The sequence below is a fragment of the Heterobasidion irregulare genome (genome assembly GCF_000320585.1).
Source record: "Heterobasidion irregulare TC 32-1 unplaced genomic scaffold scaffold_05, whole genome shotgun sequence".
NCBI lineage: Eukaryota > Fungi > Basidiomycota > Agaricomycetes > Russulales > Bondarzewiaceae > Heterobasidion > Heterobasidion irregulare.
In genome coordinates this window covers 1159874-1185195 of record NW_009258201.1, presented here as the reverse complement: position 1 = coordinate 1185195, position 25322 = coordinate 1159874, and the positions used below count along the sequence as shown (strand labels likewise).

The 25322-nt window shown below is 48.9% G+C and overlaps 13 protein-coding genes across 13 annotated transcripts; 7 read left to right on the top strand and 6 right to left on the bottom strand.

The window, feature by feature from the left end:
• The first annotated feature begins 59 nt into the window (after positions 1-59).
• Positions 60-1044, top strand: HETIRDRAFT_440032 (uncharacterized protein). Its single transcript, XM_009548024.1, has 5 exons — positions 60-260; positions 317-467; positions 525-598; positions 656-671; positions 727-1044. The coding sequence occupies exons 1-5, from the start codon at positions 71-73 to the stop codon at positions 818-820; spliced, it is 525 nt and encodes a 174-aa protein (XP_009546319.1). The 5' UTR covers positions 60-70; the 3' UTR covers positions 821-1044.
• Positions 1045-1383: 339 nt separating this feature from the next.
• Positions 1384-3031, top strand: HETIRDRAFT_173379 (uncharacterized protein; the record flags this gene model as incomplete). Its single annotated transcript, XM_009548023.1, has 3 exons — positions 1384-1393; positions 1454-1548; positions 1670-3031. 3 exons carry the CDS (start codon positions 1384-1386, stop codon positions 3029-3031), a joined length of 1467 nt encoding a protein of 488 aa, XP_009546318.1.
• Positions 3032-3591: 560 nt separating this feature from the next.
• HETIRDRAFT_318117 (uncharacterized protein) lies at positions 3592-8712 on the top strand (the record flags this gene model as incomplete). Its single annotated transcript, XM_009548022.1, has 17 exons — positions 3592-3632; positions 3689-3826; positions 3937-3963; positions 4028-4161; positions 4235-5715; positions 5776-5810; positions 5868-5955; positions 6010-6043; positions 6099-6398; positions 6450-6487; positions 6595-6700; positions 6753-6857; positions 6916-6932; positions 6987-7065; positions 7114-7130; positions 7182-7276; positions 7329-8712. 17 exons carry the CDS (start codon positions 3592-3594, stop codon positions 8710-8712), a joined length of 4119 nt encoding a protein of 1372 aa, XP_009546317.1.
• A 339-nt stretch (positions 8713-9051) lies between these two features.
• cbp1 (carbohydrate-binding module family 1 protein) lies at positions 9052-10672 on the top strand (the record flags this gene model as incomplete). Its single annotated transcript, XM_009548021.1, has 8 exons — positions 9052-9169; positions 9228-9262; positions 9320-9550; positions 9617-9664; positions 9727-9843; positions 9899-10238; positions 10301-10377; positions 10437-10672. 8 exons carry the CDS (start codon positions 9052-9054, stop codon positions 10443-10445), a joined length of 975 nt encoding a protein of 324 aa, XP_009546316.1. The 3' UTR covers positions 10446-10672.
• Positions 10596-11513, bottom strand: sodc (Cu2+/Zn2+ superoxide dismutase; the record flags this gene model as incomplete). Its single annotated transcript, XM_009548020.1, has 5 exons — positions 11344-11513; positions 11144-11283; positions 10881-11078; positions 10796-10817; positions 10596-10745 (listed from the first exon to the last, which is right to left on the bottom strand). Exons 1-5 carry the CDS (start codon positions 11476-11478, stop codon positions 10596-10598), a joined length of 645 nt encoding a protein of 214 aa, XP_009546315.1. The 5' UTR covers positions 11479-11513.
• Positions 11514-11928: 415 nt separating this feature from the next.
• Positions 11929-14462, bottom strand: HETIRDRAFT_65000 (uncharacterized protein). Its single transcript, XM_009547604.1, has 4 exons — positions 14010-14462; positions 12945-13843; positions 12672-12875; positions 11929-12612 (listed from the first exon to the last, which is right to left on the bottom strand). The coding sequence occupies exons 1-4, from the start codon at positions 14428-14430 to the stop codon at positions 12079-12081; spliced, it is 2058 nt and encodes a 685-aa protein (XP_009545899.1). The 5' UTR covers positions 14431-14462; the 3' UTR covers positions 11929-12078.
• Positions 14463-15204: 742 nt separating this feature from the next.
• On the bottom strand, positions 15205-16388 carry gh61.7 (glycoside hydrolase family 61 protein; the record flags this gene model as incomplete). Its single annotated transcript, XM_009548019.1, has 9 exons — positions 15205-15227; positions 15280-15336; positions 15390-15468; positions 15530-15570; positions 15625-15812; positions 15875-15893; positions 15949-16123; positions 16184-16249; positions 16314-16388. The coding sequence occupies 9 exons, from the start codon at positions 16386-16388 to the stop codon at positions 15205-15207; spliced, it is 723 nt and encodes a 240-aa protein (XP_009546314.1).
• A 629-nt stretch (positions 16389-17017) lies between these two features.
• Positions 17018-18579, bottom strand: GH61I (glycosyl hydrolase, family 61, 9). Its single transcript, XM_009547603.1, has 10 exons — positions 18501-18579; positions 18381-18446; positions 18132-18315; positions 18051-18069; positions 17812-17999; positions 17716-17756; positions 17586-17664; positions 17299-17521; positions 17190-17247; positions 17018-17127 (listed from the first exon to the last, which is right to left on the bottom strand). Exons 1-10 carry the CDS (start codon positions 18570-18572, stop codon positions 17110-17112), a joined length of 948 nt encoding a protein of 315 aa, XP_009545898.1. The 5' UTR covers positions 18573-18579; the 3' UTR covers positions 17018-17109.
• A 683-nt stretch (positions 18580-19262) lies between these two features.
• HETIRDRAFT_318186 (uncharacterized protein) lies at positions 19263-19991 on the bottom strand (the record flags this gene model as incomplete). Its single annotated transcript, XM_009548018.1, has 4 exons — positions 19263-19508; positions 19570-19697; positions 19746-19873; positions 19939-19991. 4 exons carry the CDS (start codon positions 19989-19991, stop codon positions 19263-19265), a joined length of 555 nt encoding a protein of 184 aa, XP_009546313.1.
• A 113-nt stretch (positions 19992-20104) lies between these two features.
• On the top strand, positions 20105-20971 carry HETIRDRAFT_51402 (uncharacterized protein; the record flags this gene model as incomplete). The annotated part of the gene is made up of 4 exons (XM_009547547.1): positions 20105-20284; positions 20353-20502; positions 20555-20706; positions 20761-20971. 4 exons carry the CDS (start codon positions 20105-20107, stop codon positions 20969-20971), a joined length of 693 nt encoding a protein of 230 aa, XP_009545842.1.
• Positions 20709-21835, bottom strand: HETIRDRAFT_384074 (uncharacterized protein). Its single transcript, XM_009548017.1, has 5 exons — positions 21705-21835; positions 21466-21648; positions 21114-21409; positions 21030-21052; positions 20709-20965 (listed from the first exon to the last, which is right to left on the bottom strand). Exons 1-3 carry the CDS (start codon positions 21813-21815, stop codon positions 21134-21136), a joined length of 570 nt encoding a protein of 189 aa, XP_009546312.1. The 5' UTR covers positions 21816-21835; the 3' UTR covers positions 20709-20965; positions 21030-21052; positions 21114-21133.
• Positions 21836-21961: 126 nt separating this feature from the next.
• Positions 21962-23702, top strand: HETIRDRAFT_147673 (26S proteasome regulatory complex, ATPase RPT5). Its single transcript, XM_009548016.1, has 6 exons — positions 21962-22214; positions 22269-22394; positions 22447-22846; positions 22902-23194; positions 23251-23548; positions 23604-23702. The coding sequence occupies exons 1-6, from the start codon at positions 21993-21995 to the stop codon at positions 23642-23644; spliced, it is 1380 nt and encodes a 459-aa protein (XP_009546311.1). The 5' UTR covers positions 21962-21992; the 3' UTR covers positions 23645-23702.
• Positions 23703-24540: 838 nt separating this feature from the next.
• Positions 24541-25129, top strand: HETIRDRAFT_317551 (uncharacterized protein; the record flags this gene model as incomplete). Its single annotated transcript, XM_009548015.1, has 3 exons — positions 24541-24802; positions 24856-24998; positions 25064-25129. 3 exons carry the CDS (start codon positions 24541-24543, stop codon positions 25127-25129), a joined length of 471 nt encoding a protein of 156 aa, XP_009546310.1.
• Positions 25130-25322: the final 193 nt, after the last annotated feature.

Here is a 25322-nt window from a genome sequence, read left to right as displayed (position 1 = left end):
GACCAGATCACGTAATATGCTCGTACAGTTGAGGGCATGACGAGCTGGAGGTCTTCCTCAAGTTCCAACAATGTCGCTGTTCCGTCTCAGCGCGCAGGCGCTCCCTAAACCATTTGTTGCTCAGTATTTATTGGCGAGTGCGAGGAGCCTTTCCACGGACGTTAAAGCATCCGAGCAGTCTCACTCAAAGGAGCCTTTCGATATCGCACCTGTCTCAATCAAGGATGTCCTAACCGCGGATGTTGTCAGTGGTGCTCCCGGTATATTTTGAATTCAATAATCTCTGGATCACCAAATAATGTTTTGAGTTACTTAGGTGAACTTCGTCACCGCGCTGTGCGCATCTATCAGCCAACACGGAATACGATGCAAAGTGGAGGCGCAAAGTCTGAGCGTTGGCGTGTTGATTTCGATACTTTATCAAGTGGTGCACGTTGGGAGAATTCTCTGATGGGATGGGCGAGCTCGTGAGTCTTCCCTCTAGTACGTTAGTCTGTAACGGGATATTTGACAGTCGAGAGTAGTGCGGACTATATGCAGGGCACTCGTATGTCTTTCAGGTCGAAGGAAGATGCCATCCACTTCACGGAGAAACAAGGTGGGTATATGGGACTCGCACATCACACGTCGCTGACCATCTGTCTTCGGGCATCAGGTTGGGACTATTATGTGTATGTCCTTCCATCCTGGCCATTGAAGATGTGATCTAACCCGTCTTCTCACTAGGCAACCACCTACCTCGAAGCGCATTCCTCCTAAGAACTATGCGGAGAACTATGTCTATAAACCGAACAAGCTCCGAATTGCTCGGACCAAATAGACGCTTCAGGCTTGCCTCTCCTCCACCTAAGTACACTCGTTTACGAGTTCACTGGCACTCGCAGTTGATCTCGGAGCACTAGAATTAACTTGCGATTAACGCATGCATCTATCATACTCGGAAAGATAAACGCGTGTCGGATTTATCAACGTATATAGTAAAGCCATACCACCGCACGCTTGTGCTGTCGGGTCTGGCAAAAAGATGTTATGGAACAGACCGTTATATGTTCTAAAACTCAGCTTGACTTGTGAGAGATCTTAACAACGAACAAGATCAGGGGGCAAAAATCATCATGATAATTCATAATATTCTGATCATCCAATAGAAACAACGTTGATTGGCTGTGATTAGCGATACAACAATTTGCGACCGCGTGTCGTATCGTATCTTTCCCTATAGTGCATTAAATTTGCAAGTCACACCCGTCGTTATGCCTGGTATGACGCGACTTCGTGGCTTTTCCACTCTTCGTTGATAGGAATCCCCTCTAAGTTCTGCATCGAGCATCATCAATCAAGCATCTGATCTCAAAACGACTGCAAGGCTCGGCTGAAGCTGAAATGTTGGAAAGTGAGTGGCAGTCGTTTACATCACGGCCGGTCTGCTCATAGAAAATCTTATTGTTCATAGAGCAGGGCGCCTTCAGCTTCAGACGTCGCATCTCCACCGCACGACTTGTTGTTCGCCGAGTCGCCGCCTACAATTCATCCGAGCCCACCTCCAATGTCAGTCTTCCCCACAGAACTCCTGATCTATGTCTTCGAACTTCTTACACAGACATGGCCACTCTATCCATGGCTCCTCAAATTGAACTGGATCATAGTCGCTCATGTTTGCCATTACTAGCGCACAACGGCTCTCCGCGCTCCCTATCTGTGGACGAACGTTGTTCTATGTTCTATTCCTTGGAAAAAGATCATGCTCGAACGATCAAAAGGTGCTTTGATTCATTTTGATTTTTCTACAGACTTCGGAGAAACATGTGTGACTCTACATACCAGTCTTCGTTTAGCTATGGAGAATCTGCACCGTATGAGGGGCCTAACGTTATGGGGCCCAATTGTACCTCTATTGTCCGACTCTGACACTCCTGCTCCTACGCTTCGAATTCTGACACTAATCTATCACGTCCCCGTGATAGATGGAAGGCTGCCAGATTCTTTCTTTGCCCACATATCTCCGGGGTTGCAAGAGCTCTGCCTCAATGGACTGGGTATATCCCCGCACTCGCCTCTCTTTGGAAACATGTTCACAGGTCTAACGTCCCTGACACTTATACCGTGCAGAGTTGAGCACGGGTGGACTCTGGTTCAACTACTCACCGTTCTAGAACGAACACCATCATTGATATCACTAACTCTGGACGAGGTTCTATCCATACTTCCTGACGACTTGTCCCTTCACTCAGCAGTCGCCCTAAACCCCGTAAATCTTCCGCACCTGCAGTCACTTCGTTTTGAACATCACCGCCTCGTTGACTGTGCTAACCTCATGCATCACCTGGAGATCCCGCCATCTACAACCATCAATCTATCTACAATTGTCACTTCTAGGATCGCGTTAACTCTCCCTCAGCCAGTCTTACCACGACGCAACTTGATGTACAATGCCCCTGGAGTGCCTCTGCCATTGCACAAGTTTCAAATCATGCATGATGACTACAACCCGGCGATTCAAACCACCATCTACTTTTCTTGTTCTCCTACCGGAAATCAAGAGGGGATGTTCTCCTTACATCTTGAGCCAGAAGGTTTTGAACTATCCGCTTCGGACGTTGTCACTGTCTGCAAGGATCTATGGCTCGAGGACGTCCACTCCCTCTATCTATCAATTGGCAGAAAGAGCTTCGATTATGCTACGGTGTTTGCACTGTTCCCAGCAGTTGACAAACTCAGTGTTCGCCATTCTGCGTGGCACGACATTGTCAAGGCGCTGGCAAGCGGGTCTGCAGATGGTTCAGATGCTGTGCAGTTGCTGTGCCCTCACCTACGCTACCTCGAGTTTTACTGCACGAAGTTGGACTGGTTGTCCAGGAGCATAGACGTGGATGAGAACTTCTTCGAGATGTTAGCGACAGTGCTAGAAGTGCGCAGAGCTTGCGGAATGGAGTTGGACAGGCTACTCATTTTTGGAGAGGAAATTCTCTGTCGGGAAGTAGCAGACCTGCGAATGCTACGGAAGCGAAAGATACTGAAGGAGTATATCTAGTAAACAAATCTTTGTGAGCAGCGTATTCTCATCATCCTGGACAATGATTTGAATACACACTCCAGATATATTGCTTATATGTTCCTCTCATTGTGTCAGTTTTGCCAGTCTCCAACACTCAGCCCTCAGCGTAAGGATGAAAACAGTCGTTACTCCACCTATGCCCTTGTATATGATTATATTGACCCTTATCTCTTGCACTGAGATGTTCTGCCTTCTTACCGCTTACCAGTTTGGACCATGCTTGTTTTGATGTCAGTATGTATACCATGTATCCCTAGGTATCCCTGCATGTAACCCAAAATACATACTATGCCAATGTTGTGTATCGATATATTTGGTCCATGCCGTCACAGCGCTCAAAGTTCCTCAAATAGCTGATGGCGTCATGCGTGCAACAAGAGGTGCAGCGCGGACAGGTGCAGATGTGTATACAGCAGCCGTAATGCTTCTGACTTCTTCACTGGGCTGTCTACTTTCGTCCTCTCAGCGCTCAGCTCTGGCCCAACCTTGGCTTTTCCCTTGCACGTCGACGGCGACACTCGAACACCAGAGGTTGAATGGCGACCATTGAAGATAGACCATTTTCCAAGAACTACAGGTGATCATGGCAAGACGAACCGCTCATCTGTGTTAAAACTAACATTGAATACAAAGTGGTCTCATCAACCAGTCGGTAATTGCCATTGGTCTTGGGGCGATATGCACCACGGCCTATGAGCTTATGAAGAGGAGAAGGCGAGGGAGGCGGGTGGTCAAAGGATTGGATAGTGTTGAAACTTGGGAGTTTGGATAGTGAGTGACCTTCTCTCCATGTCTCGTTGCTTTCATTTCCATTCTTCAGGACCTTCGAAGTCTGCTCTTCAATCCGTGATCTAGAATGCTGACAAGTTTTATATACTTAGTCTATACCAGGGACGGTCATGGGCAAAGTAATGCTTTCGCAGCTTATTCAATGAACCTTGTTCTCTAAGCTCTCATCCACGCTCTCTGTAGGCGACCGTCTCCTCCGCATCCTCAAGGCTGGCCTCTCTCATGGGTTAAGGAAGTCATCGACTTCCCTGAATCAGGGATGAACAAATTGAGAGGAGTCGACGCCACGCTTTATGTTCGGTTCCTTCGCGGCTGCGGTACGCTTTCGCCAATATTGTCAACAGATCACCCTCCGTGGAAAGATTACTGACTTTAGGCACCTCTCTGCAGCTTGGTTCACATTTCTGCATACTTTCACTACTGTCCCAATTCTGCTACCCATCCATGTCCACTTCTCCGACGAAACGGTTTCTCCTCGGTCCATGACCCGTGCTTCGATCTCTTCACTTGTTCTCACACAAGACGGTAGCAACCTTCTTTGGATACATCTGATTCTTCTCTACTACATCACTCTGACATGGATGGCTACTTTACTCTGGATATGCCGTGGAGCTTTCGCTTTTCGACATGCCAATATTCAAGACACTGCGGATCGACTCGCCTCTGCCGCACAGGATGAACACAGTGCGCGTTTCAACCCCCATCCCCATCCTCAGTATCCGTTTCTATCACTCGCACCAGCAGCAGCAGATGCTGGATTTGATCGGGGTCTGCGGCTTCGAAGTGTCATGGTCACGAACGTCCCTCGCTCTCTACGCTCTGAAAAAGAACTTGCGGAGTATTTCCAATACTATCTCTCGCGGCCCATCGACGTGCCATATATCGGACCCCCATCTGCTGCTCAACCGGGCTTTCTCAGCACATCAATGGCGTTCTTGTTCAATAAGGTCAAGCGCATACCAGAACTCATCCCTCATCGTAACGAAGGACAATCAGATAATGGAAGTAACCCGTGTATGGATGGGCGACAGGTTCCAGTTATTGATCGCGTTATTATTGCACGGAAGATGACAGAATTGCAATCCTTGCTCGAAAGACGGGAAGATTTTCTTAGGCGGCTCGAAGTCGCTCACATACAATTGGCAAAGAGGGTCTTGTTTACGGTCAAGGAGATCGTGGATGAGCGTGAAAATGGGAGGCCGTTAATCAAGCGACTAACGTCTCGGATGTCCTTGCATCGGCTGTCACATCCTCACGATAAGCCTGGCGCGAATACAGTACCAACGATGACACACGACAATCAAGGCGAAGGCGAAGGCGAAGACGAAGATTATACAGACCTCCTGCTCCGTGAACTCACACCTTTTGTTGACGAGTTTGGGCTTCGAACCCGTTTCGTTACTCGGAGCAATGTACCTCAACCTTTCGCAAAGCGTGTCTTGGGTTTTGTCCGGGACCTCTTTCATCCCCCTCGAATTCCAGACGAGAAGTATAGGCATATATCAGACACGAACGGTCGGACTATCTGGGACGTTCTCCACAGCCTTCCTCGTCGTGCTCTTGATCCATACCAACCCCTGATCCGACTGCGCACACTCTTTCACAACACCACCGTGGCATCTATCGACTATTACAATGCGAAATACGCTTTACTAACGAATCTCATCACGGAGCACAGGGCGAAGGCCGTTGCTGATTATGATCCCGTATCCACTGCGTTTGTTACATTTGCAGACCCAAGAGATGCCAGACGCGCCTGCAGGTACCTTGCTGTGAACCCAGATAATCCCCTCGCTTGCTTTGTCACAATGGCTCCTGGATACGAAGATTTGGATTGGACAAGAGTGATGAAAGCGTCTTATCGCGTGGAGGTATGCAGTCTTCGACTTACCTTCGAGTCAATTTCGAGATGCTCACGGTGCTTAATGTAGTTTGTCAAAGATTGGGTAGTCGATATTGGAGTTTGGTGGGAATGTTCATATTTGGTTCCTACGATTTCTGATTTTTTTTCCAAATTATATAGGGCTTTTACCCTCTTTTGGGTATTCCCCGTCACATTCTTTGTTGGTTTGGTCTCGATTCAGAATATCAGCGCTTTCTGGCCAGGGCTCGTACGTTCCCTCGTTTGTTTCGTCTTTTCTCATCTAAAATCGGCGACGGCTCAGAATCATTACTTGGACCATCACCCATGGGAGGAGGGTATGCAGTCAGTATCCTCGTGCAAGAGAGAAGCTCACTACTCGTTCTTCGCTAGAATTAATCCAATCTCTACTACCCACTGTCCTTGTCGCCCTTCTGAGTATTCTCATTCCCTTGATCTTGCTACTCATTGGAAAGAAGGCACACACTCTCATCACGCTCTCTGAGCTACACGATCGGATTATGGCACGATATTACAAGTTTCTCATCGTCAATGTCCTGGTTTTCTTCTGCGTCGGGACCGCTACATTGCAATCTTTCCTTGTCTCGTTTGCTTCCAAGGCGAACCACCAAAATGTCTTGGAAATCATATCCAGCAGTTTCCCTTCTGCAGGACCATTCTATGTTGGATGGAGTAGGTCTGATTCCAATTTCAGTAATCATCTGGTATTGATCACGATGATAGTGATTTTCACGACGGGGATGCATGGAGGTATCGAACTGGTTCTTTGTGAGTCAACCCGATTGTCTAACTTGTCTGGGCATGCTAATTATTCCCATATAGTTGGGGTACTTCTTAGCCGTTTTTTACAACGTATCCGATCACTAAGCCCCTTGAATATCAGCTCCCTCTTTTCATGTATCCCTCGACAAAACGACAAGCCACGCCTCGCAAACGCTCTGTTGGCATCCGGCCTCGTACTTTCAATTACTACTGTGAGTAGAGTCTGGACTTGAGAAAGCGAAGCTCACCTCATCTTCCGTACAGATTGGCTTCCTAATCATATGCTTGTAGTGCATGTCCTCCTGCTTTTCACAGTTCTCAACCCTTTGGTTGTGCCCTTTGGGTTTGTATATTTCATGGTCCAGAGCAGTGCGTTTTTCATGAACTCCCAATCAAAACAATCGTCTGACAGTCAAGTACCATTCAGCGGTCATCAAGAACCAAGTGAGCATTCGAATCAGAAAGGCGATACTGATTTACTCACAACTTTCACTGTAGTTATTGCATGTGTACGCCAAGAATTATGAAGGAAATGGCCAGCATCTCTTGATCCGAATGATACGATATTCCTTGGACGGTAGGCGAATTTAAATGGTCTCCTGATCAATAACTGATTCCGTCGCAGGCCTTGTTGTTTCGCAGGTTTGTACATCAAGATCACGGTCTGAGTAAAATAATTGAAAACGTTTTTAGGCTGTCTTCCTTGCATACATGGCCGTTTTGAAGAAGCGAGCGAACGTTGGTTTATCAGCAGTTCTTATTATCCTCACAGTTTTGATGAAGTTACTGTATGTATCTGTTATATCTCTCCATGTTCCTACTCATTGATGTGCCTTTCAGATTAACCCATGCTTGTCGTGCGAAATTCGAGCGCGATGACATGTGGGAAGCAAGCATCGTTTGTGGCACCGAAGAGGAGCTTGTCGATGACAATTTTGCTGGTGATAGAGATTCCATTTCTAATCACAGAGAAGATGCAGGGAACCGCGCGCAACCCCAAAACAGCTTTTCACAATCGTGGAAACATTGGAAGACGTGGCGACTTCGTACCGAGGTCGTCTTTTCTTACGCAACCTACTCTGGCCAAGGACGCCGCGACGCGAGACGACAGCCAAACCCTTTCGCCACCTCCCAATCGTCTTTTGCACGGCTCCAGTCTATTGATGGTCTTCGTTCCAAGGCAGATTCATTGCCCACTTCCGAATCTGTTCATCAAGAACAGAGCGAAGGGGAGAATGCAGCACCATCACCGCCAAGTTCATCTAAGACACCAGTGCATCTCGTGGAAGCTACGGCAACGGTTCTCGTAACTCCCCACCCTCCCCACCCCGCCTGGGACGACGAATCAGACCCTTGCCATCCGTACGAGAACCCGTACTACAAACAGCCGATCAGCAACACCCTCTGGCTACCCCGTAATCCTTGCGACATTCTCAACCTTGACGAGACAGTCGACGTCCAAAGGTCATTGACAACGACCACTACCACAGGCCAACTGGGCTCGTTATTCACGTCAGGAGTGCCTCATCAGCAGACACCCTCTATTGCCTCCCCACCTCCACTTGACAGAGCACGCAGTTCTTCGATGTCAACGGCGCGGTGTTTCAATGGAAGCGAGGTGGTCTCATTACCTCCAAGAATTGCGTCTCGGATCAATGCTCCAGACCGAGATGAGAATATAGAAGATGCGCAAGAACGTCGGCCAACTCTTCTGGGCGGGCGCAGACGGAGTAGTGAGCGGAGCACCGTCGGAACGGTACGGTCTAGCGCTAGCCTTCATCGACCTCATACGTTCGATGTAGGGCCATCTATCATGTCCAGGATTCGTACCACGTCCGGCATCTCCGGTATGCGACCTCAGTTCAGTGCTCCATCATCGTTCCGATCAGCAATTGGTCGGAGGATGCGAGGGCGCTCTAGGTCGTTGACTCAAGAACTAGGACTTCGGGAAGACCCAGGACCTCATCCCGACCGACGTATTCAGGGGGAGCTCTTTCCTACTGTATCACAGATATTGGCAAATCCCTCTCTGGCCAGTATTCCTACATATCGCGAGCGCGAGCCGACGGCGGTGACAATGCAGGAGGCCGTCGAAGAGGAGGCTCTTGTTGAAGAGCGGGTAGCATTGGAGGAACGGTTACGAAGGGAGGCTGAGGAAGCTCTGCAGGGCGCTAGGGCACATAGATCGTGGTTCACGAGATGGCTGTTCGCCAGAGCGGAGTAATTGTCGTATCCTTTTGCATACCCTGAAGTTTGTATTCTATACCCAGGGCCACAAGAATATTCTACCTACGCTGTCATAGCTGATTAATTTATCACTACAAGTAGGTAGATTACATTTTTGCGTACTCTTGCACGCACTTGAATTCCTCTAGCTTGATTTTTTCCGAGAGGTGTCCCGTGGGCAAAGAAAGACCGATGTCGACATTCGGGGATAATTCAAGGTAGATATTCGCAAATACATCGCATCCGACAATTCCCAAGCGAGACGTTTTGCAATAATGATCGACATGATTGTTGATATATAAAGCGAAATCATGCAGAGGTTGACACCGAATAAATCATGTTTGTGACTTCAGCGCTTAGTTTACTATACCTTTTCAACGTCTCTGTTCGCGCGGGGACGACGGTCTGGTCGGGTTCCTTTAACTCGTATCCTACCGTCTCTGCGTTCGATAACTGTAAGCGGAGTGTCTCCTGATAAATATAAACAATATTAGGCTGACGAATGAAGTACAGGGTCTTGGGCTGACGAGGTTGGAGAATACCAGTGGGTACGTCGCTTGCGCCAAACTAGTACGATATCGTTAGTCTTATCTAGTGCGGTCCAGTACATCCACGGAACACAACCAACCTCGCACTACCTAGCCCTCGACCCCTCATATAAGAACCCCGCCGACACCGCGGAGACCAATGGCTTGCGAGTCACTATTGACTCGACGGCCACATGGAACTCGCAGATGGAGAGGACAGAGCTGATTCCGCAGACCACGGCAAACCTCGGAACGGGGAATCTTTTCTACCACTTTTCCATTAAGCGCGATAGCACGAGTCCTCCAGAGGTGAGTTTCACTGGTTCCTCGAGCCCTAGGTATCAGTGAGATGAACGTTGAACGCTCTGCATACAGTCGACCTTAGAACATCAAATCTTTTTCTTTGAATCCCACTTCACAGAGGTGAAAATTAGGCTACGGTGAAAAGCATGAAGAAGACTTACGTTCGAAATACATTTTTACAGCTCAAGTATGGTGTTGCCCCTAACCAAACCTACCTGGAATGGCACGTTTCAAGTTCTCCCCAGTGGGGCTTTTTCTGGGAGGCGGATACCTGGTATAACTTTGCTTACGACATCGATGTAAGTGCTTGCTTCAATTTTCGGATCCTGTGAGTGGCGCTTACCCGCACGCTAGTTCTCTGCGAGCACTGTCGGCCTCTGGTTCTCGGAGGGCTCCGCCCCAATGACCAAGGTCTTTAACAACATAGCCGCGTCGACGTCCACCAACTCGGAGGACTGGCACGTTGGAGTCTTACGCATAGTCAACGATGCCACTCCGGAGAACTTCTACTTCTCTGGTGTGTATATCGAAAGCGGCCCAATTACGACGAGTGTTGGAAGCGGATCAAGCGCCCCTTCGTCCTCGTCACCCCCTGTGACTTCCACAATTTCGTCACCAGCGAGCTCTTCGACGTCGGCGTCCAGTACTTCGAGTGCCGTCGGACCTACGCAGACCAAGTATGGGCAGTGCGGAGGTACGATCAGGTCCTAAAGCCAGAAACAGGCAGCACCTACTAATGCAATATTGGGCGTGTAGGTACCGGATACACCGGTCCCACCACATGCATCAGTGGAACTGCGTGCATTGCCGTGTCGGCCCCCTATTATTATCAGGTGATGTATTCTGAAAATGTACGCAGTGAAGTATACCTCTGAGACAGTTTGCTTTGAAGTGCCAGTGACATGTTCAGGCGGTCGTAGTACAGGCATTTTGAAGTTCAGGCTAGCAACAAAGGAAGGGATGGTCATGGTCAAACACGATGGCCGTGTACACCGTTGTTATGTATGCTGGAGAATTATGACATTTTATTTTCCGAACTGCCTATACAAATTCAGCAATCCCTATCCGGAGAATTTGAGCACAAGAAATGGAGTAGATAAAAGAAATATATTGTACCAATGATGCCACACGCTGATCGTGCGCCGGCGTTTCCTGTCTTTCGAGACTCGGCGTTATTACCTTTTCCAAGGTCATCAACGCCCTGAGCAAAACTTGAGCTAACTATGTATTGGTTGAGGTATATGAACTTACCGTATGTAAGACCACAGTGCGACTACAGAGTCGTCTTTGTATCAAAAATGCCTAAAGGTTGATCAGGAGAGGGTTGACTGCTCACCCAACAATGCTTAAAGGTCCGTTCAAAGTAATCATGCTATCCTGGATCGTGAACTTGGCAATACCAAACCTGTCGCTTTCGATGTTTCCGAGATCGCCTACGTGTCTCTCTGAGTCAGAAGGGGCGCCATGGTTCTTATTATATGGGTTGAAATGGGGGCCAGCCGACAAGCAACCATTAGTTGTATCGCCTAGTTGGCTATTTGGAATGACTCAGACAAGAGGCCTGAAGATATAATCTCTTGGGGAGGAAACTATGCGTACTGTATGTGGAAACCGCGTCTGGCTGAAGGATCGAGGTTTTGGAGGTCTCCAGTCACAGTAACCGCCCCGGTACTGGAAACTTGTTCGAAGGCCACTGTGCCAAAAGCCTTCGATTCTGGTCCAGAGAGCACGACAACTGCCTATAGCGCAATGTAATTATATCAATCACCACGGTATGGTTTCTTAAGCAGACAAGACACCTTGCGAATCGTTGGTGGACTAGCCGGCTCAAGCAATCCCCATAAAACGAGCATAATAGCAGCGGTAACCAGGCCGACAAATATGACAGTCCTATTCCCCTTGCTATTGACAAGCGCAGCGCGGTACGTCTCCATGATGGGAGAACAAGGTGAACAGGTTGCACAGGGACGTTCGTCAGCAAATGGTGATCACCCACTGATCACCATCACCAGGTAAGATCCATCAGCCCGACATTTAATCTTCGTCCATTGCCGGGTCTGCCGAGGTCTGCCGCCGGACCGAGGGGTTGCCTTGATCACTCATCTAACACTCATCTGCAGTTTAAGTCTTTTCTTTCCCGAGCACTGGTTTGTACAGTACAGCCAGATCTAGAACAATGGGCCTCGGCGAAAGAAATCATGCCAATAAATGTATCGACGCTCATATATTCCGGCGGTGTGCCGCTGAATGCCGATCTTTTACGCTTTCTCCGCCCGATTTCTGCACCGCTCGGACTAGGTACTCTTTGTCAAAGGTTGGGTCTCTCATTACAGTATGAATCTGTGGCTCTAAGTAAATGTTATCGTCCAGCACGCCAGAGCGGATTCTGAGAACGTGCCCATAGGTTTATCCATTCATTGTTGCAGGCTTTTGGAAAGCACCAGTAGAGTCATATGAAGGAAAGGCTGGTAATTTTCGTATGAACCATTATGTCCTGAGACTGGCGCTACAAGCTCCCCCGCATGTGAAGGGCCTCACCTCTCGCTCTTCCCACCCATTCTGTCCCAGTCTAGGATGCGTCCCCACGACCTCCACATCCTCTGAATAACCCTAACCTTTTCCTCCCTATTCAAAACCGGATCCTCAAGGTCCCCGACATCTTCTAAAAAGCCCTCTCGCAGCCTTGACCGCATTGGGAGATACGTCTCTGCGTAGGTTCTCAGAGCCGACAGCGAGATCAACATCAGGCCAGAGGTAAGTGGGGGAATATGAGTCGTGTGATCTGCGTAAGCAGACAACCGTGGAGCGTCAGTGAGAGAGTTCTGTCCTGGCGTACGCGGCTGTGAGATGAGGAGGCGTTCAATGCGCCGCATCGCGAGCCAGGCTGCGGCCCGCTGTTTCTTGCCACCGTACCGCCCTTGCCCGCGTCCATCGAACCAAAGATTGCGCAGATAGCCGCTTGCGATGTAAACGATCGCAAAAGCTGGCGCTACACCCACAAATGCAAAGGTCAACTCCTGCGACTTCAGCAACTTGTCGATGCCTGCGAGAGTTTGGTCAATGTCGACCTTTGGAAGCATTGCGTCAGACAAGCCGGCGACGGAGGTGAAACGTAGCATGAACACACCTTGGCCTTTTGAACTTGCACGAAGACAGACCTGAGTAGAGTTCCACTAATTGCGGACTTCACGGGACTCTTGATATCCTCTTCATAGATTTGCAGAATAGGCGTCAGATCCCCCACACGGATTTTCGCGGATAGTTCGTCAAGCTGCGCGGGTCCGTACCGCAGTTTTTCCCTGGCAAGGTCCAGCGCCATCCGCTCTAGTGACTAGATGTATGGGGAGAGTCTCGATCAAATTGACAAGAGACGACAGAACAGGCGTGCCTAGGCGCCTACCTGCAAATCCGCATCTACGCTTTCTTTGCGAACGATCATTCCCTCTTCTCCACCAGCCCGCACAGTCTTGAATATATCTCTAGACGGTTCGACAAGCCATCCTCTCCAGAAACCTTTCATGGTCTCCCAGACTTCTTCAGCCATGCTTGCTAACGATACCTTCGACGCATACACCTCCCTGAGCAAAAGAAGGGCGAGCGGAGGCAAGAACACGAGCCTTGGCCAAAGTCTTGTCAACCTCGATGGCCGCATGAGAAACTGGCTCGTGAGGTATTCGCGATGTTGAGTAGTGTGCTGGAGGATGGAGCGAGTTGATACTTTTGAAAGCGCATATAAGACAGATGGAGGGGCTTCGGCATATGGAATGCCAAAGGCTATTGAACTGAGTTCTTCCAGAAACCCAATTTGTTCGGATTCGCGCTCAGACGTGCTGACTAGAGCACAGATTAGTTGGCTACGTCTGTTCGTCATGTCACCAAGAACCTTTGCGCGCTCATCCCGAATTCTTTGCAGCTCTTTTCGTCGTGACATGCATTCTTGACGCGTGAGCTCGAATGGGAGTGCAAAAAATACAGAGATTGAGTTGATCAATGCGGAAAGTGTGTTCTGGATTGTTCGGAAAGCCAATGTGACGTCTTTTGTAGATGGCGCCCGAGATGGATGTCTAAGGAAAAGTTTGGACGCATTCAAGGTAGGAAGAAAGACGGGGAGAATGCGAGAGTGTAGGTGTAGGTGTGGAAACAGCGAGGCGGCCAAGATGTTCGGATGACCTGGCTCCTTCTCGGAGAGAAGACTGCGTAGAGAGGATATACTCAGGAGAGACGTAGTGAACGATCGATTCTGGGAATGCAAGACAACAATTGCCTTCTGAAGAAGATTGATGACCCGGGACGGAAGAGCTGATAATGAAATGTCAGTTTTATTGATGCATCGAATAGGAGGGTCAACTACTATTTTGATTTTAGGGGAATCATTGTCCCACCAACCGTTTCAGTGGTGGAACGGGGTGTAATTGTGAAGAAACAGACAGAGGACATACATAGAAAATAGATGAGGTCCACGCACTCTGCAAAAGATAATCCCAAACACCCCAGGTAGATCGTTCGATGTCAGCCCACCACTCGGCCTCGGTCTCTGCATTGATAGCCTCGTTCAAGAAAGTGTCCAAAACCACAGCATAAGTCCCGACCACGAGTCTATGGACGATCGCAGTCTTCAGGTTCTCTTCTTCATAAGTTGGAGCACTTGAAATTCCTGCAGTTTCTGACGCTGTCCGAAAAGACTCATACTCCTGAAGCGCCTGGATAGCTTCGTTGATGCGCGCATGAGTTAATGGTGGCTTCAAAGAGAGTAAAAGTGATTGAAGAGACTGTTCGACCTCAACATTGGAGGTGTGTGCAACAACACTCGCGCTTCCGGATTGAGAAGCTAAAGGTGCTAGGACGAAAAACAGGGGGTCTGTGAGGTGGGAAATCGACGTCGACATAGATGAAGTTTCGTCCGCCGCGTAGTTCAGTCAGAGCAATGGATGCTTCGCGTCAGGGGAAGCGGCTCAAAGTCGGCGTTTCCCCTTCAATCTCCGACATGGTCTCCGAATATCCCGCCTAGTCTCCAAAGGCAGTGACCGTAGACGATTCTCCTTCAACCTCCGATATGGTCTCTGGATATCTAGTCTCCGTGGCCGACCAACACAGAAGATTACAGTCGTTCTGTGTTAAGGTCTACACCGGACATTGCCCCGAATGTGTCCTGGGGATATCCCGGGGATATAGGCAATATACCCGGGATTGACCAGGAATCCGCCAAGGAGCTGATTCCCGGTCGATCCCGGGTTCATTCACAAGCGACGACTCTCTCTTTCGGCTATTATATTTATAAGCACAAACTTACCAGATATGGAAACTAATTGAACCAAAGCCTCGGCCCGATCCGGCCCGAAATTCTAAATATGTAATTGACCCAGCCAATGTTGCGCGCATAATCCAAAGTTGCGCGCTTTAATCCAAAGTTGCGCGCTCGCAACAAGTTTTGCGCGATTTGATTTTTTGTGCAAACGGGCCGTCATATGTGACGACCGGTAACGACCCCGCAATTTTCAGTGATCGCAATGAAATTGTCGAAGAACCATGTAATTTATGAAGCATACAAAATTCACAACAGACTTTTTGAAGATAAAGGTCGGGGTCGTGCGGCGCCGGGTCCTTTTGGTTCCGGGTGGTCGGCCGTCTTGAACAATCTGTTGATACCGCAGCGCCGATGATCAGCAAGTGAAAACAGCAGGGCCTATGACAAGGGGAGTGAGATATGATGACAATGTTAGTGAGGCGCTACCGACCAGGGGGCGTGTAGCTCTGGAGGGTGTAGATGTTCGCGACGATGCCGGGGTCCGTGGCTATATAGACTGGGTCGGCATAAGTCAAGTGATATAGATAGTTTGACACATACAGGTGTAGGCACCAGGGAAACTGACGGTAGCAGGAACAGCGCTGCCTCCGCCCGTCACCTCAATTTGGGCACAGCTCATCTAATGAACAAGCAACCAATTAACCGAATTCATGAGGCCTTGATAAGGCTGATCTACGCACAAAGAATTGGGCGCCTGGGTACGCGGTGGCAGATTGAAGAGCTAGTGTCTTTTTGTCAGGAACAGCATCTCTACAGTATCTGATGGGGTGCGTACCGATATCCTCAACGCGTAGTAAGTATTGCCCGTCTTGAATGCAGGAGGGAATTGTGAAGGTAGCATTTCCGCCGTTGATGAACAGACGGTCGGAACCCCATTGCCGCTGACCGCTCAAGCCATCCTCCCAGATCTTGAACCATTTCAGACCGGTGACATTTGCCTGAGTCGCGTCAGGGACGACGGCTCTTTATACCGTTGTCGGTATATCAGACGTGGACAGGAAAAAAAAAACAGGGAAAAAACTTACAGGTACGCCGTCAGAGGGCCTGGGAGTTGTCGAATCAGGTATAACGTCAATATTCGTTTCAAAAGGGAGCCTACCCTTGTCTTCAGGGTCGATTGGGTCCGCAGGATCAGGTCCAAGATACCCAGCAGAGGTCTTGTGGAATGAGGCGGTCACTGTGGCACCTGCAGGGACGGTGATGACCGCATCCGAAACAGGCTGTTCAAAGCCGGTGTTACAAATGATGTCGTTCGAAGTGATGTCTGTAACGGGCTGAGAGAAATTCAGATGCTTTCAGTTTACAAAGACACATATGTAGCGATATAAGCTCACAGTGTTGGCAGCCGGAACACGCACACCAACGGCAAGGCCTTCATAAACTCCATTCACAGAGAAAGCCTATCGAAAACCCATTCATAAGTTCCATGCGAACTTTTCTCCGTTCCGGAAGTGCTATACTCACGGAGAAGACGGTTCTAGCAGAGGCGCAGCTCGCCAAGAGTACGAAAGAAGCAAGAGAGGCGAGTGTGGTCTTCATCTTGGAGCTTGAAGGGGGAACACTGGCGTCTTGCTCTTTTGACAGCCAAGCAGGCTCTTATTTATACGTTATAGAGTCATCGTCACAGAACACGTTTGAAAATTCGTTTCGCGATTGTTGAGTGAGACCCAGGTCTGCTGTTCTATCTGTCCACGTCACTGGGGTTTTCGGCGAGTGTTGTGGGCCGTCATAGTATAATGCGCCTCAAAGGGTTCATGCCGGAGGAAGAACGCGAGAATAGAAGACGCTCTTTGAGAGACCGACAACGCATGTCAGGGAATGCGAGTCACTTTTCAGGCAGGTGAAGATTTCCCGAACAGACGAAAATAGTTGCCAAAGTCATCAGACCATTCGTCGACCACGTCGAGGGGTCTTGTGTACGAGAGGGATGGAACACCCAGAAGCGCTATGCCAGCACATCCTACCAGGCCAACACATAAGCTAGACAATTCATACGGCATTTGATGCTACGGGAAAACACAACATTTCAGCAGGATGCGCCAAGTGGATCAGGTAGTTCATTCGTGCCTTATGAAGAGCGAGTTTAAATGCAGTGTATTTGCGATCTAGGACTTGGAGCTTTGACGAACTGCACATTGCACACAGGTGCTACGCCATACGAATACAGAAATTTCATGGAAGTAAGACATCCATTCCATTCATTGAGACAGATGACCACTGGTAGGAGGATGGATGCAAAATCATGTTCTTTCGTAAGTATCTATAGGCACTGGCTATACTAGGAATTGCGAAGAAATGACATCAACTTCTCGGTCAAATCCTCGGCTGAAATGAACTTACGTAGTCGCTCGAGTAAGTACAGGTGTAGGGAGAAGCGCAGGCGGTACTCCCTGTATAACTAATCGTAGAACTATCAGTAGGCTGAATTCAGTGAAAGAGAATCGCTCACGTAAGGCCTCCGCACTGTCCATAGTGGGTCACGGGAGTGCCAGAGCCTTGAGGAGGAGAAGCGGCTGAGCTCGTAGGAGAGGCAGCAGAGCTCGTAGGAGCAACCGCGGAGGAACTGCTGGGAGCGGGAGCAGTGCTGCCATTACAGGAAAACACCGCAGGTCCTGGAACTGTGTACGATGGCAGGGTCTGGTAGATATTGATCTTGATGCCTGGGTCGGTTCCTTCAAGCACGGTCTCGCCATCAGATTTGCGACATCCAGCGTATCAATAAAACCCATGTCGTACCGCTGTATGCGCCTGGGAAGCTGACGGTCGCGGGCGACGTACTACCACCGCCGGTGATTTGGAGCTGAGCGCACTCCATCTGCAGGACAATCGTCAGATCATTGATCGTGAGATGTGCTTGATGACTCACGTAGAACTGGGCACCTGGATACGACGAAGCACCATGCAAAGCTTGAAAGGAATGTAAGGATATACCGATTAGGTTTTTTACGATGACTGTACGCACCAATAATTTCTGCACGGAGAAGGTACTGGCCGGCCTCAATGCAGCTCGGGATTGTGAAAGACACTTTACCCTTGTTAGCGATTAGACGGTCGACGCCCCAAGATTGGTCACTTTCCATGCCATCCTCATAGATTTTGAACCATTGGAGTCCTGTCACCGTACTCTGAGTGGCGCTTGGTACTTTGGCACTACGGACATCGAAGCTCGAGTATGTCGGGATCAGAGCAAGGGGTACTTACAGGTAAGCGATGATAGGGCCTGATACGATGGAGAAATTCAATCGTAGATGATCAAATAAATGTCAATTATTCAAGACCGACCTTTATGACTGGGGTCGATAGGATCAGCAGAGTCTGATGGGTCTGCACCAGCCAGTGTGTGATGCCATTCAGTCGTCACCTGGGCACCGGCAGGGACCGTGATGATCGCGGTTGACATAGGTTGGTGGTATGGATTTATACCACCATTGCAGATAAGATCGTTGGATGTAACATCTGTGATAGGCTATGACGAACGAAAATCATCAGTATAATAAACAACGAGGGCAAGAAAGGAAGGGAGGAGCCTACCCCGTCATAATCTGGAACACGAATTCCGGTAATGTGACCCTGATCCACGCCATTCACGTACATTTCCTACGAACACTATAGTTAAGCTGAGAAAAAGGAAGAATCGCGTTGCCAGCAAACCTGGAAGATGGTGTGAGCAGATACAGACACCGCGAAAGTCACGGCTGCCACGAGAGAAGACTTGAACAACATGGTGATCAACAAAACTTAGAGCAGTTGCTAGATCCTGGATATTAGGACCATCCATTCCTCGCCAGGTTATATACCCCCATGAATGGATATTCTGAGGGGATACACGAAGCAACAGCTTAATAAATTAGCCTGCGAGAAGGCCAGTGGGCCACGCCCACTTTAGAGCCTTCTGAATACAAGAGCAAGCGCACGATCACGACAGGGCGCAGTCAATTCCATGTCATATGATGCGGATAAGCTCGGGATCCGAGGAAGTTGGCGGTCGCAAGGACGTACGAGACATATCTGGGGGCGAAGTTTTAGCAAGACTTTTCCGAAGCATGATCATGAGCATGTCTACGATAACTTCGGATCCGACAACTACCCACTCCCATCGAATATGGTAGCATCGCGAGAGCAGGAGCCGTATCCGAAATGGTGTGCAAAGACCCGATGGGAAGTTCGGATAATCCACTGCAATTGCTCCAATTGACTGTTACTGCCAAGTGACACGACTGTCATTTGAGGACCCGGCAAAGTGATCAGAGGGTGGTGTAATGCGAGAGAATAATGACGATCAAAATCGACGTCTCTGGGTTATAGTAAACAATGGGATGCGAAACCTGGTATACATGAGATGAATATTATTAGCGACATACAAAAGGCGATGAAAAATGTTCCTTTCAGAAATGGATATAACTGCAAACCTCCCTAGTCATCTCTCCATGCAACTTGTCCTGCAGCCCAACGATCGCCCCACATGACTCTTTTATGATATGTCTTTCTCAATTCTCGAAACTCTTTCACGAAGTCATCCACATCCTTGCCGTTCGTAGATGGCGAGGGGACCTCGGATGCTGATGATCTGACAAATGTAGACGCAAGAGCCTCGGAGAGATCATCCTGTGCAGTTGTCGCGTGCCTCAATCGCATGAGCAAAAATTGCGGATTAAAACGCTTGGTTCGGTAAAATAACGTTATCGGATGAACTCCATTAGACGTGCAGATGGGAACAAACCTGAAAAACCTCCTTCTGCTCTCGTTCCAATTCGGCCCATCTCGCTTCCAATGCCTTAGCTTCATCGAAGGCATCTTTGGTTTCAGACCTCATCCTGTACACCTCATCCTGGACGGACAGGTTCTGTTCTGTGGATTCGTGAATAGCTGCATTCGTGAAGGAGATGGCCCACTCACTAGCTATAGACTCGTTTGCAAGACCGAGCTCAGCTTGGGCTCGGTAGAGCTCCTTCACCGTGGTTAAAGTGTGGAAAACAGCTTGGAAATACGCTGGATCGACTAGCATATCTTCCAAATCCTCGCGCCTGCGATATGACGCCATTAATATATCCATATGCCACCCCTGGTGTAGCATCAGTTGGCGCCTCACGAGAGATGAGATAGCTCTGGGAACTCGGTCAATAATTGTGTCGTGTTAGACATCACAGCAAGTAGTGGGAAGTCGATTGTTCTAAGTTATGGTGAGAGGAGTAATGTCAACTACTGGCGTCAGCAGTCAAGTCTCCAAGCCACCGCGGTGTTTCGAGACCGCAACCATGGCTCTCGTCCTGCCAGGAGAGAGCGTTCCTGTTCAGCATGTCAATCTCAAACTTGGCCCTGGTCTCCAACAAACTATAACGCCCGAGGGTTCAAATGTTGTTGTATCTACTCGCGCAGGACGTCTAGAGCATTCTAAAAATGGCGCTAGGTGGTGGGTGGAGAGCAACGCTCGACGTGTGAGCCTTTATTTCGACTTATTGCCTTTGAAAATGTGCTTCTTCATCACCTGTGCTACCGAGAGTAGTACACGCCAGCCCTCCAAGAATCAGTAGTAGGCATCGTAGCAGGGAAACAAGGCGAAGGGTGGAGGGTTGATATCGGTTCAGCTCACAATGCCTCTCTCGACGGTCTCGCCTTCGAGGGTGCTAGCAGACGAAACAGGCCAAACCTGAAAGTGAGACACCCATCCCTTTCGCGCTGCAGTTAATTCCACCCTTTTTTTATAGGTCGGGTCATTGATCTATGCGCGCGTATCTCTTGCGCATAAGGATATGGAGCCTGAGCTCGAATGTTTCGATGCTCAAACCCGGAAAGCTGAAGGATTTGGCGAGCTGAAAGGGGGACTACTGGTACGCTGCAGCTTAAAAATGGCGCGAAAGTAAGTGTAAAAATATAGTTCTTTGCTTGGCAATATTAAGGAAAATCTTGATAGCCTTCTAGACCCCTCCTATTTCCTGCTCTCATTGCTTGGATCGCACTTTCCTCTGGATGTGGCTGTTGGGGTGAACGGCAGAGTGTGGATTAAAGCCAATGAAGTTAGAGACACAATTGCTGTGACACGATGTATAGAGGCCGCCGATCCTGACGAAGGTGGTCTTGATGAGGCTGCTTTGAAGCAGTTTCTCAAAACAATGGACCTTTGAATTATTAAATCAGACGGAAATGCAGTAGTTGCCTGGACTTATGAAGAGCGCTACACACAATGCAGAAGGACACTTGCGATACTGTAGATAAAACAACTTGAATCAACGGACAACAGCAATCATGAAGTTCACAAAAATTTACCGGTATATATCATGCAAAAATCAATCTTCGTCCATCATCCTCGACCTTTTCGTCGGTCGCCTCCCGGTAGATGGAGCAGATTCTTCGTCACTGACAGTCCCCATACTGATACGACCCGCGGCTGCGCGTTTCTTCCGCTGATACTCCCTATCTCTATTCTTTTTCAGCTGCGCTGCTGTAAGCTCTTGTGCTCGGGAAGCAGGGGGGAGAACAACGGTTGTCAGCCCTGGAGTTGGCTGCTTATAATCATCCACTGTAGCTGAGGACTCCTCTCCTTCACCGGATAGTTCAATGGACTGATCAAAGTACAAACATCAATTCAAGCACAGAAAATATGGTGAGGTTACCCTACCTTTTGGAAAGTCAAGCTGCTGGTGGAGAATATTCGATCCCCATCATTCAGCTCATACTTCTTCTTCGTCATCTGGTTCTTCAAGTAACCGTCAAATCCATGAATAATATTACCTCCGCTATGAGCAGAAGTTTCCAAGAGGTAAGAGCTCTCAAGATTGTATATTTGAATCTCTAGTTGTGCCTGAATCGCAATTATCTTATTAACATAGCATTCAACTCAGAAAAATGGTACTCAACCAATTGTTTGTCTACGGCTCGTTTCTTTGAGAGTGCCTGTATAAGCTCTTTCCTTGCCCCATCGTATCGCGCCTTATCTTCTGGTGAGGGTCCCGGGCCATCGTTCGGCATACCGCCACGCTAGCAGGTTCAGAGCCTGTTGACCTCTGCTGCAAGTAAGCTATCATGCGGGGAAACGCAGGGAGCACGTGAAGTCGATATTATGTCATCATGAGGACGCGCGTCCGCACCGGAGTTGTTGCACTTTGCTTTCACCCATTGTATCCTCTCTCCTCCCTTTCTCCCACAATGTCGTCATCATTACCCCCAGGCCAACCACCCAACAACAACGAAAAACTAGGTGGTCAGGACTCGTCAGCTCCCGCCGACCCAACTCAACCCGATGTCGTGATGGACATAACACCTGATCCACCTGCGGAGGAGACATGGGCAGATATTCCTCAGGAAGTGATGGAGCTAGACACAAACGAAATCATGACGAGAGTGCGGTTGATTGACAATGATATCAAGGTAAGAATCCATGTGTTGGGCGACGTGGAATAATTACTCAGACAGTTGCGATAGGTCATGAAATCAGAAACGCTGCGGTTACAACATGAGCAGAATGTCATGAAAGAGAAGATTCGAGATAACGGAGAGAAGATCAAGCAGAATAAGGTTCTGCCGTACCTTGTTGCCAATGTTGTCGAGGTGAGCCCACACTGTTCAAGGATGTGCATCCCGTCCCGAACCCAGGCCTAAGATCTTAGATATCGATCCCGAAGGAGAGGAAGACGGTGCAAATCAAGATCTAGACTCTATGCGTAAGGGCAAAACTGCTGTGATCAAGACTTCGACGCGACAAACCGTATTTCTTCCCCTCATTGGTCTCGTCCCTCCGGAGAAGCTGCGACCGGACGATCTCATTGGTGTCAACAAAGACTCGTATCTTATTCTCGACACCTTGCCCACGGAATACGACTCTCGAGTGAAAGCTATGGAAGTAGATGAGAAACCGACAGAGACGTATACGGACATCGGTGGGCTGGAGAAGCAGATTGAGGAGCTTGTTGAAGCAATTGTGCTACCTATGGAACAAGCGGAGAAGTTCGTGACTCTGGGAATTAAGCCACCCAAGGGCTGCCTCATGTACGGACCACCAGGTAAACACCTACATCTAGCGTGTTTAGCCCGATTTAATTATATCATTGCCCACAGGGACTGGAAAGACTTTGTTGGCCCGTGCCTGCGCCGCGCAGACAAATGCGTGTTATCTCAAACTTGCTGGCCCATCACTGGTGCAAATGTTCATCGGTGATGGTGCCAAGCTCGTTCGGGATGCGTTCGAACTTGCGAAGGAGAAGGCCCCTGCCATCATCTTCATCGACGAATTGGACGCCATTGGCACCAAGAGATTCGACTCAGAGAAGAGCGGTGACCGTGAAGTCCAGAGAACGATGCTAGAACTTTTGAACCAGCTTGACGGCTTCAGCAGTGATGAACGAATCAAAGTCCGCCTTTTCGATATCTCGTATATTCCACATGCTATCACTAATACAAAACACAGGTTATCGCTGCAACGAATAGGATCGACATCCTTGACCCTGCTTTGCTTCGTTCAGGACGACTTGACCGCAAGATCGAATTCCCATTACCGAATGAGACCGCGCGCGCGCGCATCCTCGAAATCCATTCACGCAAGATGACTGTTGGACCTGACGTTAATTACGAAGAGATCGCACGGAGTACGGACGAGTTCAACGGTGCCCAGTTGAAGGCAGTCTGTGTAGAAGCTGGTATGATTGCTCTCCGAGAGGGTGCGAGGAAACTTGGCCATGAACATTTCCTGAGTGGTATCGCAGAAGGTTTGTGTCGAGTTTGGTTGGGTCGAGTTTTGGCTAACACATGATTGTTCCACAGTTCAAAGCAAGAAGAAGAACGCTTTGATATACTTCGCGTAGTCTAGTCGTCTATCCCCTTGTAACGCATCAGTTCTATCATTTTACTTCCTTCGCTCAGATGGCAGATGGTATCGTTTGGGGCACATGATGCACCCGAAGTTCGCATACTATGGTGAGATTTTGAGAATCGATGCACGTCCTTCTAATCAAAAATCATCGTCGACAAACCTGGGACCATACGGTACCAGGAATTCATCGTTTCCACGCTTCGAGCTGCGATTCACAGCCCTCTCTCACATGTACATGTCTTGCTTTGCCCAAGGCTATGTTCGCACGATGGATAACATATGCCATAATTAAGTGTTCACCGAGCTTCTTGATGCATGGCCACACCTGTTTTGCAGCTCTTCCTATATCGATGTCCAAACAGGTGATGTCATCGACGGCAAGACACGCGAGACATCCCGTCCATAGAGTGAGTTCTGATTGTATATTCACTGCTACAAAATTTGACTCGAGACGGGAAGGCCTATTGGTGTCGAAACATCTTGAATCAGTGCTCAGGAGTCAGTGCTGTGTAGTGTGCACGCTTCAGAGCACTGTTATAATGCGGTGTCGGAAACTTGGGCCTGGCTTGACCTTCTGCCCGGAGTCCGAGTCCTGCCACCTCGCGGACGACCCAGAGCGGCGTGGTCTGTTCAAGAAGCTTGAGGATCGCATTCTAATCGGAACTCTCCGCATCGAAGTCGTCCGTGGCCATGTGCTGAAAGCACTGGTATGTTCTAAATGGACAAACTCGGACCGCAGAGTCACGAAGCATGCCTCGCGGATCGAGTATAAGAACCGTTGAAGTTAGTTCCAGCCATCCCAGTTCCGGCCATCTGCCCTTGCACCCATATCAAAACCCGCTCACGATGCTCTCCTCTACGTTGGTCATGAAAATTTCAATGCTCTTCATGCTGTCTATCCCCTTCCTCACGACCGCTGCTCCTCTTGCATACCCAACCGGCGTGATAGTTGCTCCCATCAATGGGACGTCCATCATGCCCGGCGAGGTATTCGACTTCAAGTACAATGCGCACGCAGACTACTGCATGTCGAGTTACAACTACTCCGTTTGGCTCGTGACAGACAAGCCCACGATGTTCATGCCGTCGGAAACGTTTATGACCGGACACCTTTTCGGAACCTTCCAAGAAGCTAATTATCCTGGTACGCGTGCTTCTTCACCCCGTAATGTTACCTGGAAATAACTCTTGTTCGCTACGTAGCTGTACCATACCCTTCGAATCCGCCTCCGTCCCAGCTGGTCATGCCAGTGCTATCACAACCCCAGGGTGGCTTTGGTTCAGGCCAGTCAGCTGCTAACGCTACGTTCTATCTCATGGTTTGGGAAGAATGGGATTCCTGCGATGTGCGTCCGAATTGATCAGCTCGCCATTGTCATGATGATTGAAACTCTTGCACCTTTGTTCACAGGGTGCTCTTGGGACCAAGATCAGCTTATCCATGAACAATATCGTGTATAATGCCACCGCGGCTTAGCTCGTTACTAGATAGACAGTGGTTCTTTACTCGTCGGACTACCTCAGGGCTAATGGACTTAATCTGAACGACAATGATACGATAAAATTGGACGGTGGGGATTCTTCATGCTCGTGGCGATTGTATTTGGGATTGTGTAGTCTACAAGGACTTGATTCCGTATACTTTGGACTTATTTTACTTGTATAACATG